The sequence below is a fragment of the Catharus ustulatus genome, chromosome 22 (genome assembly GCF_009819885.2).
Source record: "Catharus ustulatus isolate bCatUst1 chromosome 22, bCatUst1.pri.v2, whole genome shotgun sequence".
Classification (NCBI taxonomy): Eukaryota; Metazoa; Chordata; class Aves; order Passeriformes; family Turdidae; genus Catharus; species Catharus ustulatus.
Genome location: NC_046242.1, coordinates 1,393,634 through 1,409,180, shown reverse-complemented (window position 1 = coordinate 1,409,180; position 15,547 = coordinate 1,393,634). Strand labels below are relative to the sequence as shown.

General features: G+C 52.4%; 1 protein-coding gene across 3 annotated transcripts in view; it reads right to left on the bottom strand.

The window, feature by feature from the left end:
• ACACA (acetyl-CoA carboxylase alpha) overlaps positions 1-15,248 on the bottom strand; it is a 108,207-nt gene extending 92,959 nt beyond the window's left edge. Inside the window, exons 1-3 of one of the 3 annotated variants that reach the window (XM_033078023.2) lie at positions 15,190-15,248; positions 10,557-10,603; positions 9,625-9,877 (exon numbers count right to left, since the gene is read on the bottom strand). In XM_033078023.2, coding sequence (XP_032933914.1) covers positions 9,625-9,851 — 227 coding nt within the window. In that variant the 5' untranslated portion in view covers positions 9,852-9,877; positions 10,557-10,603; positions 15,190-15,248. Of the gene's footprint in view, positions 1-382; positions 672-9,624; positions 9,878-10,556; positions 10,604-15,189 lie in introns of those variants that run through there. The other 2 variants (XM_033078021.2, XM_033078022.2) reach the window with 2 other exon arrangements.
• Between the last annotated feature and the right edge of the window lie 299 nt (positions 15,249-15,547).

The window sequence follows — 15,547 nt, the reverse complement described above, 5'->3', positions numbered from 1 at the left end:
AAACTGAGGAGTTGGGTTTGGGGTTTTTTTGTAGGACAAGATGAGGCAGAAGCTGGACAGGAAGGAAGAAAGCACAGAGCTCTAAACAAAACAGAATAAATGCTGAGTTTGTGACTGTCATCCCTATTAATCACCCGCTCACAACTGCCACGTTCTGTGATGGAGTTACTCTCAAAATGCTTTTTAATCCTTCAGAGCTCACAGGGGGTGGGAGTTGTGCAGAACCCCCAACTTGAAAAACCCTGATCCCCCAGCTGAGCTGGCATCTTTGTCAGGGGCTGCATGCCCAGAGAGCCACAGGACAAAACCAACCCCAAAAACTCAGCGAGCATCTCCAGCTCCGAGCCCAGCAGGGCACACAGGCACACGTGTGTGTTCTTACCTCTGCAGCATGTGGTACCTCATCTCCTGACTCTGCTCTGCAGAATCCTCCATGCTGGCTGAGGGCAGCAATTCATGGATTTCAGCCTTGCTCACAGCTCCTCTCTGCAGCTGCAGCTCTCGGATTCTGCAGCCGAAGGAGAAGCTGCAAGGAGCCTCCCGCTGCTCCTGCTGCGAGCAGCGCCACTTCCAGCCCTCCCAACCTTTGTCCCTGGCTTCCCCCGGCCGTGTCACCCTGGCAGTGACGCAGCAGAGGGGACCAGCCTCCCTCCCCAGCCTCCTGCCCAGCCTCCCTCCTCTCTCAGCTGAGCAGCACAGGCACAGCAGCAGCCACAGGTTACGTAATGAGCCTTAACGCGGCTGCTCCGAGCCTGGGAGCTGCCAAACTGGGCATACTGGGAATGGGGAGCCCCCAAACTGGGCATACTGGGAATGGGGAGCCCCCAAACTGGGCATACTGGGAATGGGGAGCCCCCAAACTGGGCATACTGGGAATGGGGAGCTGCCAAACTGGGCACACTGGGAATGGGGAGCTGCCAAACTGGGCACACTGGGAATGGGGAGCTGTCAAACTGGGCATACTGGGAATGCTGAGCTCCCAGGCTGGGCACACTGGGAATGGGGAGCTGGCAAACTGGGCATACTGGGAATGGGGAGCCCCCAAACTGGGCACACTGGGAATGGGGAGCCCCCAAACTGGGCATACTGGGAATGGGGAGCTGTCAAACTGGGCACACTGGGAATGGGGAGCCCCCAAACTGGGCACACTGGGAATGGGGAGCCCCCAAACTGGGCATACTGGGAATGGGGAGCTGTCAAACTGGGCACACTGGGAATGGGGAGCTGTCAAACTGGGCACACTGGGAATGGGGAGCCCCCAAACTGGGCATACTGGGAATGGGGAGCCCCCAAACTGGGCACACTGGGAATGGGGAGCCCCCAAACTGGGCATACTGGGAATGGGGAGCTGCCAAACTGGGCATACTGGGAATGGGGAACTGTCAAACTGGGCACACTGGGAACGGGGAGCTGTCAAACTGGGCATACTGGGAATGGGGAGCTGTCAAACTGGGCATACTGGGAATGGGGAGCTGCCAAACTGGGCATACTGGGAATGGGGAGCCCCCAAACTGGGCATACTGGGAATGGGGAGCCCCCAAACTGGGCATACTGGGAATGGGGAGCCCCCAAACTGGGCATACTGGGAATGCTGAGCTGTCAAACTGGGCACACTGGGACTGGGGAGCTGTCAAACTGGGCATACTGGGAATGCTGAGCTCCCAAACTGGGCATACTGGGAATGGGGAGCTGTCAAACTGGGCACACTGGGAATGGGGAGCCCCCAAACTGGGCACACTGGGAATGGGGAGCTGCCAAACTGGGCATACTGGGAATGGGGAGCTGCCAAACTGGGCATACTGGGAATGGGGAGCCCCCAAACTGGGCATACTGGGAATGGGGAGCCCCCAAACTGGGCATACTGGGAATGCTGAGCTGTCAAACTGGGCACACTGGGACTGGGGAGCTGTCAAACTGGGCATACTGGGAATGCTGAGCTCCCAAACTGGGCATACTGGGAATGGGGAGCCCCCAAACTGGGCACACTGGGAATGGGGAGCCCCCAAACTGGGCACACTGGGAATGGGGAGCCCCCAAACTGGGCACACTGGGAATGGGGAGCCCCCAAACTGGGCATACTGGGAATGGGGAGCTGCCAAACTGGGCACACTGCACATGGGGAGCTGCCAAACTGGGCACACTGGGAATGGGGAGCTGTCAAACTGGGCATACTGGGAATGGGGAGCTGCCAAACTGGGCATACTGGGAACGGGGAGCTGCCAAACTGGGCATACTGGGAATGGGGAGCTGCCAAACTGGGCACACTGGGAATGGGGAGCCCCCAAACTGGGCATACTGGGAATGGGGAGCTCCCAGACTGGGCACACTGGGAATGGGGAGCTCCCAGACTGGGCACACTGGGAATGGGGAGCTGTCAAACTGGGCATACTGGGAATGGGGAGCCCCCAAACTGGGCATACTGGGAATGGGGAGCTGCCAAACTGGGCATACTGGGAACGGGGAGCTGCCAAACTGGGCATACTGGGAATGGGGAGCCCCCAAACTGGGCATACTGGGAATGGGGAGCTGTCAAACTGGGCACACTGGGAATGGGGAGCCCCCAAACTGGGCATACTGGGAATGGGGAGCTGCCAAACTGGGCATACTGGGAATGGGGAGCTGTCAAACTGGGCATACTGGGAATGGGGAGCTGCCAAACTGGGCATACTGGGAACGGGGAGCTGCCAAACTGGGCATACTGGGAATGGGGAGCTGCCAAACTGGGCACACTGGGAATGGGGAGCCCCCAAACTGGGCATACTGGGAATGGGGAGCTGTTAAACTGGGCACACTGGGAATGGGGAGCTGTCAAACTGGGCATACTGGGAATAGGGAGCTCCCAAACTGGGTACACTGGGAATGGGGAGCTCCCAAACTGGGCACACTGGGAATGGGGAGCACAGCTCCCTCACCCTCCATCAGCACCCACAAGGATCCTGCTCCAGGGGCCAGGGCTCAGCCTGGCTTTGCCAGCCCAGGAATTCTCTCCACTTGCAGGATTTCATTTCCAGGAGGGTGGGAGGGGACAGGGCCAGCGTTTCCAGGGCTGCACACAGCAATGTCACAGGCAGCTGGGGCAGGCACACACTCACAGTGTGACAGAGCTGGCACATCAAACTGGACACCACTGGGAGCTGGGACACCCTGGACATGGCACTTCAGATTTCTGTGCCTGTTTCCCACCTATGAGATGGAGATGAGATCCCTCCATATCCTCACAAGCTGGTTTAAAAAGGTGCATTCTTGTGTAGAAGAATAAATATCCTCACAAGAAAAGTGTTACAGCATGGCAGGGCCCAGTAACATCACTGGAGGAAGGAAGAATGTTTACTTTTACTCAGTGCCAGAATCATGGAACATCCTGAGATGGAAGGGACCCACAAGGATCATCAAAGTGCAAATCCTGGCCCTGCACACACAAATTGCAAATTTGGGGGTAGAGGCAGGATAATGAAGGGCAGTGACTGCAGCAGTGCCCTGATGGTAAAACCTGGAGTGGAACTAGGCACAGCAGCTGGTAAATTTTAATTTGGGGATATTTGGATCTGTCCTGGTGGAAGGCAGGCAGCACAGCTTTGATTTGGGGCACAGAATAACAAAATGCAGCCAGCCAGGAGGGGATCACTCAGAAAAGGAACAAGTGTCCACGTTAACCTGGTGGCAGGAGGTGACCTCCCTGCTGGGGCCAGGACAGGTGACACAGTGACACAGCAAGGGCCAGCAGCAGTGCCACTGCTGCCAGCTCCAGGCACATCCAGGGACCAGCAGGGGACAGGGACACTGTGCTGTGGGGTGGGGGCAGCCTCAGTCTGCACCCAAACCTCACCAGAGCCAGGGATCTGAGCAACAGGAACACCCCAACACACAAACCCAACCAGAGCCAGGGATCTGAGAGCAGAGCTCAACCAACAGGAGCATCCCAACACACAAACCCAACCAGAACCAGGGATCTGAGAGCAGAGTTTAACCAACAGGAACACACAAACCCAACCAGAGCCAGGGATGTGAGAGCAGAGCTTAACCAACAGGAACACCCCAGCACCCAAACCTCAGCAGAGCCAGGGATGTGAGAGCAGAGTTTAACCAACAGGAACACCCCAGCACCCAAACCCAACCAGAGCCAGGGATCTGAGAGCAGAGCTCAACCAACAGGAACACCCCAGCCTCACCAGAGCCAGGGATCTGAGAGCAGAGCTCAACCAACAGGAACACCCCAACACACAAACCCAACCAGAGCCAGGGATCTGAGAGCAGAGCTTAACCACCAGGAACATCCCAACACCCAAACCTCAGCAGAGCCAGGGATCTGAGCAACAGGAACACCCCAACACACAAACCTCAGCAGAGCCAGGGATCTGAGAGCAGAGTTTAACCAACAGAAACACCCCAGCACACAAACCCCACCAGAGCCAGGGATCTGAGAGCAGAGCTCAACCAACAGGAACACCCCAGCATCCAAACTCAACCAGAGCCAGGGATCTGAGCAACAGGAACACCCCAGCACCATGGAGCTACCCCAGAACTCAATGCCTTTCACTTGCCAGCCTTTGCTCCTCTTGGAAAAGCATCTCAAGCTGCCCAACCATCAAATTCCCCATTTACAAAAACCCCACCTGCAGCCCCCAACCCAAGCAGGCTCTGCCTATTGTGTCTGCAAGGAAACAAATCCACACACACGGTTAGAAACATTCCCTGTGCCTTCCACCAATGCACTGCTGGCAGAGACATGGCCACGATTTGCTGCTGGAGGAGCACACCCAGAGGAGCAGCTTCAGCACTGGTTAAAAATACCCTGCCAGCTGAATTCACTGCTGAGAAATCAATGGCCACGGTTTGCTGCAGCATCCCTCCCAAAACGAGCTGCACAAGGATGTGTCACCCACCCAGGGCTGCCCATCCAGCACACAGAGCTGCACAGAGCTGATTTCCTGCTCACAGTGCTCCCCCAGACCCCCCCCAGAACCCACCCCCTCCCCAGACAAAGGGAAAGGCTGTGCTGCTCCTCTCCTTTCCCTGCAAGGAAAAGCCACAGCTCAGGGACACGTACCTGAGGCACATCCCAGCCAGGAGCCAGCACTGATCCCAGCACTGCCACATGCCAGGGCTCTGGGTCACCTTCTGTGTGCTCCAGAGGCAGGGATGCATGAGCTGCCTGGTGTGGAAGGCAGCCTGGAGCTCTGCAGCACACACACACACACAGAGCTCCCCAGAGAAAGGACTGGGGGCTGTTTCCCCCAGGATGTGGCCTGGGAAGGTGTGGGAAGGAGAACTCTCCCCATCATTTGGGCTCTGTGCTTTTGTAAATATGATGAGAGCACACACTCGATCTGGGTGATAAGACTCAGGCAGCTGAAGCCTCCCTAAGATCTGCTCCAGTTTTAGCTCTGCCCTTGCATCTGATTTCCCAGGCAGGCAGAGGGAAGGAGCCAGCAGAAATGCTGTCCAGGCAGGGATGCAAAATTCCACAGCTGGAATAAATGGTTCCCTACCCTCAGGCAACAGGCACTGGAGGCAGCAACCTGCACTCTGTCCAAGACAGCTCTGCCCATGCTTTAAAGTGCCAGAACTGGCTTCAGCACTGTCAAAACCAGGGCTTCACCTGGAGGTCAAAACAAATGAAACTTGGCTCAGCTCTGACAGTGAATTGAGCCTTCAGGATTTCAGGAAATTAAATAAAGGATGCAGCTCTCTGCACTGCCTGGTAAATAATTTCTGTTCCATGCTAACACAGAATCCCAGCATCAGTCCAGGCAGGTCTTTAGTCTAAAGCAGGAATTTTTACAGAGCCCAAATGGGTACAAGCTGCCAGGATTCCTCCCAAATAACCAAGTGCCAACAGTTTGCCAGAAGTTCCTAACCACACACCTGGCTGTTTACCTGCCATGCCAGATCATTTGGAACTGGACCATTCCCAGGACACACAGCCCAAATCACTGATTTCCCTTTCAAGTCCACAAGCAACATCCTGATACTCACAATATCCAAACATCAGTCCAAATAAACAGCCACATTTAAATCAAATTAATACCCATACTCCAGTTCCTAAACCTACAAAGTACCAAAAGAGCTTTACTTTTAGATCCTCATGAAGTATAAAATTCCACATGCTCCTGGAGCAGCAAACAGCCCAACACTCTCCTGGCACCAAGATAAAAGTGAACAGCAGCAGCAGCAGCACAGGACAGTTCTGCACCAGGAGTGGAACAGAATTGAGTCCCTGGCAGGGAGCCCTCCCTGTGCTCTCAGGTTCAAGTGTTGAACAGATCTGATCTGCAGGAACAGGAGAATGGACCTTTTTAAACCAGACTTAGGGGTAGGTGGGGAGTCTCACATTAAATTTACCCAAGGTAAGATTGTTTATCATCAGGAGGATCAGGGGAGCACGTGGCAGATGCTGTCACACTGTGCCAGCTCAGCCAGGAATCTGCAAAATCTCCCAACAAATGAATGAATTTGGAGAGGACATCTCCTCTGATAACTGAGGTTAAAGGGAGTAAAATAACACCAAAATAAGGATACAATTTCTGAGAGGCATGCAAGGTATAGAGTGTGTTTGTTCAGGGAAGGAGAGAGCTGTAATTGCCACGTTATCAGTACAACCAGGCACAGCCACGAGTCCAAACCACCTCCTTGCCTTTCAACACACAGGAGCAAATCAGCTTTTCACTCCAGGTGAATGAAGCCCAGCCTTAAGCTGAATGAGGGCAGGTTTAGATTAGAAATTAGGCAGAAATTCTTCCTTGTGAGGGTGGTGAGGGCTTGGCACAGAGAAGCTGTGGCTGCCCCCTCCCCACAAGTGTCCAAGGCAGAGGAGAAATCCTTGGTGGAGCAGCCCCAAGGCAGCAGCAGCCCCACAGACCCCCCAGCACATTTGTACAAAAACCACAGCAGCACCAAGAATCTCACAGCATCAGTGCTCCACAGTGCAGCCTCCCAGCCACAGACTGCTGGGCTGGAAAGGAATTTCTCAGATTCAGAAGGGGCTCAAAAGGATCTTTCATTCCATCCAGGACTCTGTGCAGTCACTCCAGGGCTGGTTTCTAGGCAGGCACCTTGTCCCAGTGCCAGGCTGGGCACACTCAACCACTACTAAAATTGAGGCATTTGTCCAAATTTCCTTTAGCAGATGATTAGCTCTGCTGAAGCATCTCCATAATTTATTGGGACAATACACTGAGGAGTCCAAGCAGTGTGAGGAGCAATGAGCTAAACTCTGTGGGCTTCATATGAGGTAACAGCTGAACTCCATCCAAAAATTTGTCTTTCAGCTGATACAAGTGGATTGTCAGGTGACTCTGCACCCATGTCACTGCTTATGAAACCAGAGCCCTGATGGACAAACACCAGAAGACATCCAGGTTTTGTTCTATTTTAAACAAGAATTTGATACAAGATACCGTCTCGGAAGCTGGAAATTAAATTTAGTAATAATCAACAACAATTTATTAAACAAAACAGACAGGCCCAAAGTGTCATTGATGGAGGAGTTATTTCATCTGCCACTAAAACTTTAGAAAGGAGCACAGCACCTCTGTAACAGCTCACTACAGAGCTGTATCCCAGCAGGACTGGCTGGAAATTCTGACAGAAACTTTGGAGCTCAGAGACAACACAGGCAGAAAAAAGGGAAAAAAATGGCAGGTTTGGTTTTATTATTTAAAAGTGCAACATGTAAAACCCTCTGAACACTTCACAAGATCAACAAGGTGTCCTCAAAACCCTTTGGCAGCTGAGTAAATCCTGCACTTTAATCATAATTAAATATTGCTGCTCTGCAGCAAAGCCCCTCACCTCACACAGGAGCCATCTCTGTTTTAACCCCAGGGGAAAATCACCTGCAAATGGAAAGTTTTTCTGCCAGCTTCTTGCAAGAGATATGCTCCCTTGGACCTGCACCTTGTGTCAAAGTGTACAGAACCACCTGTGAATTTACCTTTGTCACTTTACAAATGTGATCACCAAAAGGAAGCTGGCAGCAGGAGCACCTCTGTTCCATTAACTGTCACAGAGTGACTCCAGGCAAGTTGTTGAACTTGTCTTTGCTGTTGTCTTTGTCTCAGTTTCTCCATCTGTAAACACGATTTAGAAATGTCCTGATGAAAGGGACAACCATCCTGAAAAGTATTTCAGCTCATCTGAGTTTATCTTAGAAAAACAGCCCACAGTGCTGCAACTTTTTTATTTGAATTGGCATTTCTCTGCAATTTGACTCAAAAGTCAAGAGCTCCCCAAAGGGGCTGCCAAAGTAAGCAGGTTACAACAGAGGTGCCCAAGGTTGCACTATTGCACTGAGGCTCTGTGTCACTGTCCCAGGAGCTCCTTGCTTTGATATTGTCATTTACAAACCTGTGGTTAGGTGCTCATCCAATTCCTTCTGTTCCTAAGATATATATAGTCACAGTTTCCTGCTTCAAAATCACCTTTTGTGCTGCCAGATCATTGCTGTGGAGAAGTTACCCTCTGTAAATTTGCTTTAAGGTTTTGCATCAGTTGTGCAAGGGCCACCTGAATTTGCACCACAGCTCTGTCCAGCACAGACCAATGTCCCCTCCTGCCTCAATCTGGGAGTTTGGGACTCTGTGTTCTCCTGAGAACCACCAAAAAACAGGAGAGGTTACAATTCCTTAACCTGCACAAGCAAAGAAACACCAGAACAAGGATTAGCTGGCTGGATAAATATCTACCACTGGTCAGCAAACCTTTCTGGAATCAAGAATTCCTTCAAAAGCAACAAAGAGAAGGCACTGAGGGGTTGTCCAGTAAAAACTGGAGTGGGATTCACACTGTCCTGGGTGTTCCAGGGATGGGAAGGCTCAGCAGAAAGAGCAGATCTCATGGCAAACAAATGAAGGATACATGGGAGAGTGAAGCAAGACTGACCAGGCACTGAAAAACTGATCTGTACAAGAAAAGTGCTCTGAGTACAACAGGGAAAATCCAACAGGAATGCAAATCAGCAACACCTACAAACAAAGGGGGCTTTGGACAAGGAAACACCATCACCACGACCTCAAAGCCCAGCTGATGGCTCCTTCACAAAGGATCAGGAGTGGGGCAGCCCTGAGGCCAACCCTGAGCTCAGACAGCAATGACCACATCAAATCCTGGTTTATCACCACACTGCAGGGCTCCAGTTTTCACTATAACCATCACAATTTTCCCTATTCAAATAATAATAAAAAAAAAAGATTCCATGATCCTACCCATTGCCAATTCTTTGGCTACATTTAAAGCAAAGACAAAATAAGCAAATATTGTTCTTGCTCTCAACAAAGAGGGCCCAGAAAAACCACACACAAGTGACAACTTTAAATATCTCAATGAAGAACTTCCATTGCCTGAAAGCCAGGACAAGACAGGCAAGGTGCTTAAGGAATTTAGGCACAAATACTTCACTAAAACCAAAGGAAAATTGAAGGGTTTCCTACAGATAAACATACAAGAGGCCATTTAAAAACAGAATGCTGGAGTGTGTCTTGGCACAATGAAAACATTTGAAGCCAAACACGGGTACAAAGCTGAACCTTTGGATTGAAAAGCTGAACCTTTGGATTAAAAAGCTGAACCTCTGGATTATCTTTGGATTCGACAGGGTAACAAGACTGGAGGAGTGTTTATCCATACCTCATATGGCTGGCCAGGCCATCCTGAGGGTTTGGAAGCCCCAGGTCCGAGAGGGAATCGGAGCAGACAGACACAGGGGACAAAGACCTCTCCTTCTCCTCCAGCAGATCAATTTTCACCAAGGAGCTGGTCTCATCCTCTGAGTTATCCTCTGACACAGAGCCAATGATGAAGCGGGAGTGAGCGCTCGCGTCCAGGGCTTTATTGGCGTCAGAAGATTCCTCCATGGCTCCCCCAAACTGGGCTCTCAACACTGGGAGAGGCAAAAGAAAAGGAAGAAATCAAGCCTGAGGTGAAGAGCTGCCCTTGGAGGACAAAGAGGAGGGCAAAGCAAGGTTCACTGATGGGAAATGCATGTTAAAAGGTCGGAGCTGAATCCTGAGTCCGGGATCAAAAACAGTTCTGCTCTAAGCACTGATTTCCCTGTTGGCACAAGGACTCTGAGATTCACTGCACAACCTCCCACCTCAGACAAGGGTGCAGGAGTCATTTGAAGGAAAAAAAAACACCAAGAAAACCCCACACATCAGACCCAAAACCTACAGACAAAGGCAGGAACTCCAAGTATCACAAATCACAGCATCAGAGAATCCCTGACTGCTTTGGGTTGGAAGGGACCTTAAATCCCATCTCATCCCACACCCTGCCATGGGCAGGGACACCTTCCACCATTCCAGGCCTTGGACACCTCCAGGGATGGGTCTGTTCCAGTGTTCCAGCAGGGAAGGAAAGCATTTTTTTAAAAATAAAAAAAATAATTTCAACTGAGAAAGAGCCATGAGAGACGTGGAAAACAAAGGAACACCCCAGAGCACGAAGGTGGGATGGGGAATAAACATCTGATATCCCCTGCTCTGCCTGGCTTTGCTGCACTTACATGACAACTACACCCAGCTGGAAACACATCTTTAGGAAATGAGGAGTGCACTGACCTCTGGATATCCACGCAATCTGAGCAGAGAGCCACTTCCAAAACGAACTGGAAAAGAGAAGAATTAGGAAGTAAACATGAGGGTTGTAATGAAGCATATTGCATGTGTGTTTTCCTGTTTATAGCATCAAAACCATCCTGGAAAATCCACAGGGACACCACAGGGACTGGCTTGCTTGTTGCAGGTACAGATTAACCCAGGAGCTCAACCTGCAGTGCCCAAGTCCAGCTGTGGCACCTCCTGCTGGTCCATCCTTCCGGAATCTTCCAAGAGACCTGAGTGTCCCGTCCCACCTGCCACTTCTGTTTCTAAAAGGAACAAGGGGTTGTGCCAGCACTATCTGCTCATATCAAACCTTCCCTGTCACCTGCTGGCTGATCCCAGCTGACTCCCAAGGAGTAAATCCCAGTGAAAACCTCCTCAGCCCTGCTAATTACAGCCACGAGCACAAGGATGGAGCACGATCAGACAGCGGCACAAAAACCTGGCCCGTGGTGTCACAAATGGGACATGATGGGGCTTTAATGAGGGCCCAGACAAGCATTCATAGCCAGGGCAATCCCTAAACACCACACTCCTGCTCTCCATCAGTAACTGAGAGCTAAAAACTCATCCAACTGGCTCATGCACTTCTGCCATGAAGGTACTTGGCTGAATTATTTAGATCAAATCCTGTGTTGACATCACTCCTCCCACAAACTCCAGTTGCCCTGGGGCCACGGGCACTTCATTTGACAGAGGTATCATTAACCATTTTGTAACTGAAAAGCCAAAAATATCTGTCTGACACGGGCATTAAAAGCATTTTAAAAACCCTTTTTAGAGGGTAGAGATGGGAAGAAGGGCAGGCATGACCAGAAAGTTTCCCTGCCCACCTGTGATGTGTAAGCCAAACCATGCAGGGAGATTTCTTTACCTGAGCTGCTCAGACAGCACAAACCCAATTTTGTTTGTGCACACAAAGATGCAGAGAGTATTTATGTGGATATTTATCCTGGCATCAGATCACTCCTAAAGATTTTCATCCAGACAGATTTACTGTTGGCACAATCACCAGCGCCAAAGAGGTTGGGAAGCAGCCAAACTATCTTCAACTCCAGTTCATTGAAAAAAACCTTTTCTAATTTCAATAACTAATATATTAATAAGCAAGTTTCAAGGATTTTTTTTTGCAAGTAGAGGATCAGGAAGTGAAGTGTCTCACTCAAATACTCCATGAGAAACCATCCACCCAAGGCCAGGCACTGCCACGCTCACACAACTTCCACACCTCGTTTGTCCCAGTCAGCTCCAAAAAAACCCAGTTGTTATCCATGAAACCCCACTCAGGTCCATTTCCCAAGGCACTTCCAAGCCCTGGGAGCCCAGTCCCAGAGCCAGGAGTTCTGCTGGGGTTGTGCAATCAGCTTTGTGCTGGAGCGATAAGCTCGGTTTGTTCTCAGCACGCCGAGAGTCCTCGTTCATATTTAAATTAATTTCAGCATTGTCTGGGGCTAAATGACACAGGAACTTTCTCAGAGATCCCCTCACCAACGCCTCTGGATTTCAGTGCTGTGAATGCAATGCACAAGGCTGTTCACTGTACACTGGTATATTACATATACAGAAATATAAAGGTAAATTCCATATATATCTAACTATAGGGGTGGATTACATAGAAATATAGAGGTGTATTACACACACAAAATCACACTTCTATTATCTATACACATATAGAGGTATAGCTCATAAATATACTTGCATTATCTATACACACACAGAGGTATATTCTGTATACACAAACACACAGGTATGTTACCTATATACAAATAAAGGGGTGTGTTATATTTATACAAATAAAGGCGTGTATCGTATATTTACAAATAAAGGAGAATATTTATGCACTTCTGCATGTTGTATTGGCTCTCTGAAGTGCAACTGCCACAGTTCCATTTTACACAAGCACCTCAAATCCAGCTGAGCACCAAGATAAATTCCTGTGCCACGAACCACTGCACTGTTTGTCTCAATAATCTGAATTAGACCCCATAACCCCAAATTAGGGATCCTCAGCCCCTACACTCTCTCCTGCAGGTGCCAACAGCCTGTCCCACAGGTGACTTCTGCAGACACTGAGAAAAACCTGCTGTTTGTGGAAGGATGAAGATTGAGAGCTCAATCCTGAGATGATGGAAGGACAGGTAACAGCACTGAGCCTGCTCAGATGCAGAAATACATTCAGGCACAGCTGGATGTGCACAGACTGAACCTGGCTGTGCTCCCTTCTCCCAGGGAAATCATTTAGGCACAGCTGGATGTGCACAGACTGAGCCTGGCTGTGCTCCCTTCTCCCAGGGAAATCAGCTCCAGCTCCCAGCTCTGCAGGTATTCAGGAATTTAACACCCAGATCCTGTCCCTGCAGTGAAAACTCTGCAGCCCAAAGCCAGCAAGTGCCAGGTCAGGTTAAACCTGAGGTGAAACAAGCCCCACTTGACTCCTCCACAGCTCTGCTGCTGCCATTAGTCACACACGGGGCTTGACAGCGAAATGCACTTGTAAGAATACCAGACTTTACAAGTTTTACAACAGCTTCACTTTCAAAGCAGTTTCAATATTGTAACATACACCCAGGCATGAAACTTGGGCAGTGACAGGTGGAAATTAAAGTTTCCTATTTTCCTCTAAACCATCCCATTCCAAAGACAAATCCACAAGTGAAGAGAACATCAGTATTTCAGTGCGTTCTCTCAAAGGATCAGAGTAAAACTTCTACCATATTGATATGGCATATAAAAAGGAAATTAATAAAACCAGTTGCATTCAAATGTCTCCTGATTAAAGCCCAGGCAGCTGTGGCATCACTGATCAACATGAACCACTTTAAAGTGACGAGATGCATTTGTGCTCTCACAGCCCTACCTGGAGAAACACAGAAAACAACGGAGCAAAAAAAAAAAAAAATCTAAAACCAAATTCCAACTGAGTCGCTTCTCCTGACCACAGAGAAACCAGCAGCGTGCTCACCTATACCAGGGCTGGGGGGGCAGTTCCAGCTCGGGAGGGAAGGGATGGCTCCTGCACCGGGGGCTCCCCAGCTCTGAAGAGCCTCGCTGGCTCCCTGGCCGTGCTGTTTTAACGCCCCCACAGCAGCGCTGAGCCCGGCCCGGTGCTGAGCCTGCCCCCGGTTATTCATTGGGCATTGCTTCACTGCCGGCCCCGGATGGCCTGGCACTCACCAAACACCTGCAGAAAAAACCTGAGACCTTCTGCAGGAAAGCTCCCCATGAGCTTTCCCCATTGCACACCGCTGGGGGAGGCTCGGGCTGCACGGCACGGGAAAGATCCAAAGGGGATGGAGTGTCCAAAGGATGGGGAAGGGTCTGGAGGGGCCTCAGGAGGAGCAGCTGGAGGCTGAGGGGACACTCACCAGGGGCTGCAGCTCTGTGACAGGGACAGGACCCCAAGGAACGGCTGGAGCTGGGCCAGGGCAGGGTTAGGCTGGGTATTAGGAGAGAATTAACTAGCTAGAACTTTCCACCTGTGGATGTAGAATCACAGAATCACGGAATGTCCTGAGTTGGAAAGGACTCACAAGGATTATCCAGTCCAGCTCCCAGCCCAACAATCCCACCCTGAGCATCCCTGGAGTGATGTACAAACACTCTGGAGCTCTGGCATTCCCTGGGAGCCTGGGCAGTGCCCAGCACCCTCCAGGGGAAGAACTGCTTCCTGTTATCCAGCCAAAATCTCTGCAGAGACCAAAATAAGAGCTTGTATTTACAGCCATCCCAGTTTAAACACTCGAGACTGTCTGAATCCCACTGTCTTTGAGAGATTTTGGCATCACTCAAACAGTTTGCTGAATATTTCCTGCCTGCTAAACTGGAACAGACTCCACTCACGCTTCGGATACTTTCTAACACAGCACTTCTCATTTTAAACTTTTTCAAGAATATTTCGGAGAAGGGAGGGGCAGTAACAACAATTTGTTTTTGCTCTGTCAGTCTGCTTTTAAAACTTCACTGGTTTTGAGCATCTCAGGGCTGCTCTCGGCAGAGCCAGCCCCAAACTGCTCCCCAGGATGCTGAAACCCCGCCAGGGTGAGACGGAGGAGGGATGTCCCGGTGCTCCAGCCCCGCTGCTCCAGCCCCGGGGCCTCGGTGCCGCCGCCCACGTGCTGTTGTGCTGTTCGTTTCAGGGTACGGGGGGACCGGCGAGGCCACGCCAGCGATGGCCCCGGGGGCGGCGCGGCCAGGCTGGCCCGGGCGGAGCGCGTGGTACCGGGAGGGACCGGGAGGGAACCGGGTGGGAACCGGGCGCGGCTGCAGCGGCGGCTCCGGGCCGGGAGACCCCCGCCCGTGCCCGGCTCAGCTCGGCCCGGCGCTGCTCAGCTCAGCCCGAGCCAGCTCGGCTCGGTACGCCGCCATCTCCCGCCGGCACGGCCCGGCACGGCACGGCCCGGCCCGGCCACCTCTCGGCGGCGCGGCGCTCGGCCAGGTCCCGCCCGCCCGGCACGGCATGGCCCGGCCATCTCCCGCGGCACGGCCGGGCCGGCCCCGCCCAGCCCCGCGCGCCGCCGCCCGCCGGTGCCGCCAGCCCCCCGCGCTGCCCCGCGCGCTCCCGGCGCGTTCCCCGGCGCGGCCCCGCCCTCACCTCACGGTGCCGGTGCAGCGGAGGCGCCGCGGGCCCCCGGCCTGGCGCTCCCCGCGCGGCCCCGCCCCGGGCCCGGCCCCGCCCCGCCGCGCGCGGCCCCGCCCCGGGCACGCCCCCCGGTGGTGTGATCGGGGTTACCTCGGGTCAGCCCGCGCCCCGCCCCGCCCCGCGCGCGCCCCGCCCCGCGCCGCTCCCATTGGCTGCCGCCGGGGCCGGGCGGGGGGGCGTGACCAATGAGGGGGCGCGGCGGGGGCGGGGCCCGTGAGGCGATGCCCGTGAGGCGATGCCCGTGGGCTGAGGGCCGGGCGGGGCCGCGGCCGGGCCCGAACCGCGACCCCCGGGACCCCCTGGGCACCCC